Source organism: Austrofundulus limnaeus, unplaced genomic scaffold (genome assembly GCF_001266775.1).
Source record: "Austrofundulus limnaeus strain Quisiro unplaced genomic scaffold, Austrofundulus_limnaeus-1.0 Scaffold130, whole genome shotgun sequence".
NCBI lineage: Eukaryota > Metazoa > Chordata > Actinopteri > Cyprinodontiformes > Rivulidae > Austrofundulus > Austrofundulus limnaeus.
In genome coordinates this window covers 1,194,812-1,196,454 of record NW_013952532.1, presented here as the reverse complement: position 1 = coordinate 1,196,454, position 1,643 = coordinate 1,194,812, and the positions used below count along the sequence as shown (strand labels likewise).

At 37.8% G+C, this 1,643-nt stretch overlaps 1 protein-coding gene across 1 annotated transcript in view; it reads left to right on the top strand.

Moving 5' to 3' along the window:
* Positions 1–1,643, top strand: part of ncf4 (neutrophil cytosolic factor 4) — a 34,004-nt gene that overhangs the window by 29,084 nt on the left and 3,277 nt on the right. The window contains exon 9 of the mRNA XM_014015490.1: positions 479–544. Within this exon, the coding sequence (XP_013870944.1) occupies positions 479–544 (66 nt within the window). The remainder of the gene's footprint in view (positions 1–478; positions 545–1,643) is intronic.

The following is a 1,643-nucleotide window of genomic DNA, read 5'->3' as shown; positions in this document are numbered from 1 at the left end:
ACTTACTTACTTACTTACTTACTTACTTACTTACTTACTTACTTACTTACTTACTTACTTACTTACTTACTTACTTACGTACTTTCTTACTTACTTACTAAAAATATATATTATACAATGTATAACACTAATATTTCCGATTCACTTTGGTCTTGACCATTCTGAAGCTAAACATTAGCCCATCAATCTAAACAAAATTAAAATCTGTTTGTCCAAACCAAGGTTGCATATTAATTTTTCATAAACTTGTCACATACCCTCTGCAAAAGAGCCAAACTATACTTTTAATACAACACTGTAAGAAGTGTACGGCTGCCAAACAGAATACTGTAGAATTTAATTGAGTTCATTTTCAGAATCTCTGGTCTCAGGAGTGATTTTTGCAATAAATACCAAAAAATGTGTCTTTGCTTTGAACTAAATCAAACTTTTAGAGATGTGTTTTGTTCAGATGATGTTTTTCTTTCTTTATACACAGAGATGTGTGTGTACAAGAGGATCTCAACATCCAACCAACACACAAGGACCTGCTGGCTCGCATGAGGTAAACCTCCACTCAGCTGCTGTTTCGGTTGTGTTGGAGCCCGTTTTACAGGGGCAGCGGGTGTGATGAGGCTTTTAAAGGCTGGATTTGAGTTCATGGTTTCATTGCTCTTCGACTCATGTGGGAAAACAGCAACAGTGGTGATAAAAGCTGGTACTCGTTCAACTGTTATTGTGTGCAACTTCACATGTGAGCAAATTACAGTGCCTTCAAAAACACGTGATAATGACATTTGATGAAAACCAGGAGTGAAAGGATGCATACAGTTTATCTCTTTTATGAAAACTACTTGTTCCTTCTTACTAATTTGTATAAATTGTGGGACTTTAAAGAAATATAGATTTTTTTTCTAACAAAAGCTTTAATTGTTGAAATATAAACTTCGTAGATATGAAATGTTATCAAGTAAAATCATAACTATCTCCTTATTCTATGTGAGGTCGCAATGAAATTTCACATCAAACGAAGAACAGGTCAAACTGAYCAAAACGTCCACCCAGAGGACCAGCAGGTTTTGTTGTTGTGCAACGCAGTATTCACCAATCATCACCATTAATTGGATTAGTTCTTAGTGAGATTTTCATCTTCCTCCTCATCCTTCTCTTCTGTATCATCATCATTTGGTTCATGAAACAATCTATTCTTACTTTTCTTTTGCTCTTTTCATTCAGCCTTTCTCTTCATATCTCATTAGTTTCCAATTTAGATAACTAGAGTGCTGGGATCCCTGTGCAGACACACACACACACATACACAAAAACTTGTTTTTATATCCTTGTGGGGCCCGTCCATTGACTTCCATTCATTTTTTGGTAATTTTACATCCTAACCCTGACCACAAACCCTAAAGCTAACCTCACAGGTACCTACCTGACCCTAAAGCTAACCTAAACTCAATTCATACATTGGTCCTAAACCCAACCCCCACACCCAAAATCAGCCTCTGAAGTTGTGGGGCCCAGTCTTTGGGCCCCACAAGGAGCACCCGGTCCCCACGATGCTGCATTTTCCTTCAACATGGGCCCCACAATGTAGGAAAAACAAAGCCACACACACACACACACACACTCTCTCTCTCTCTCTCTCTCTCTCTCTCTCT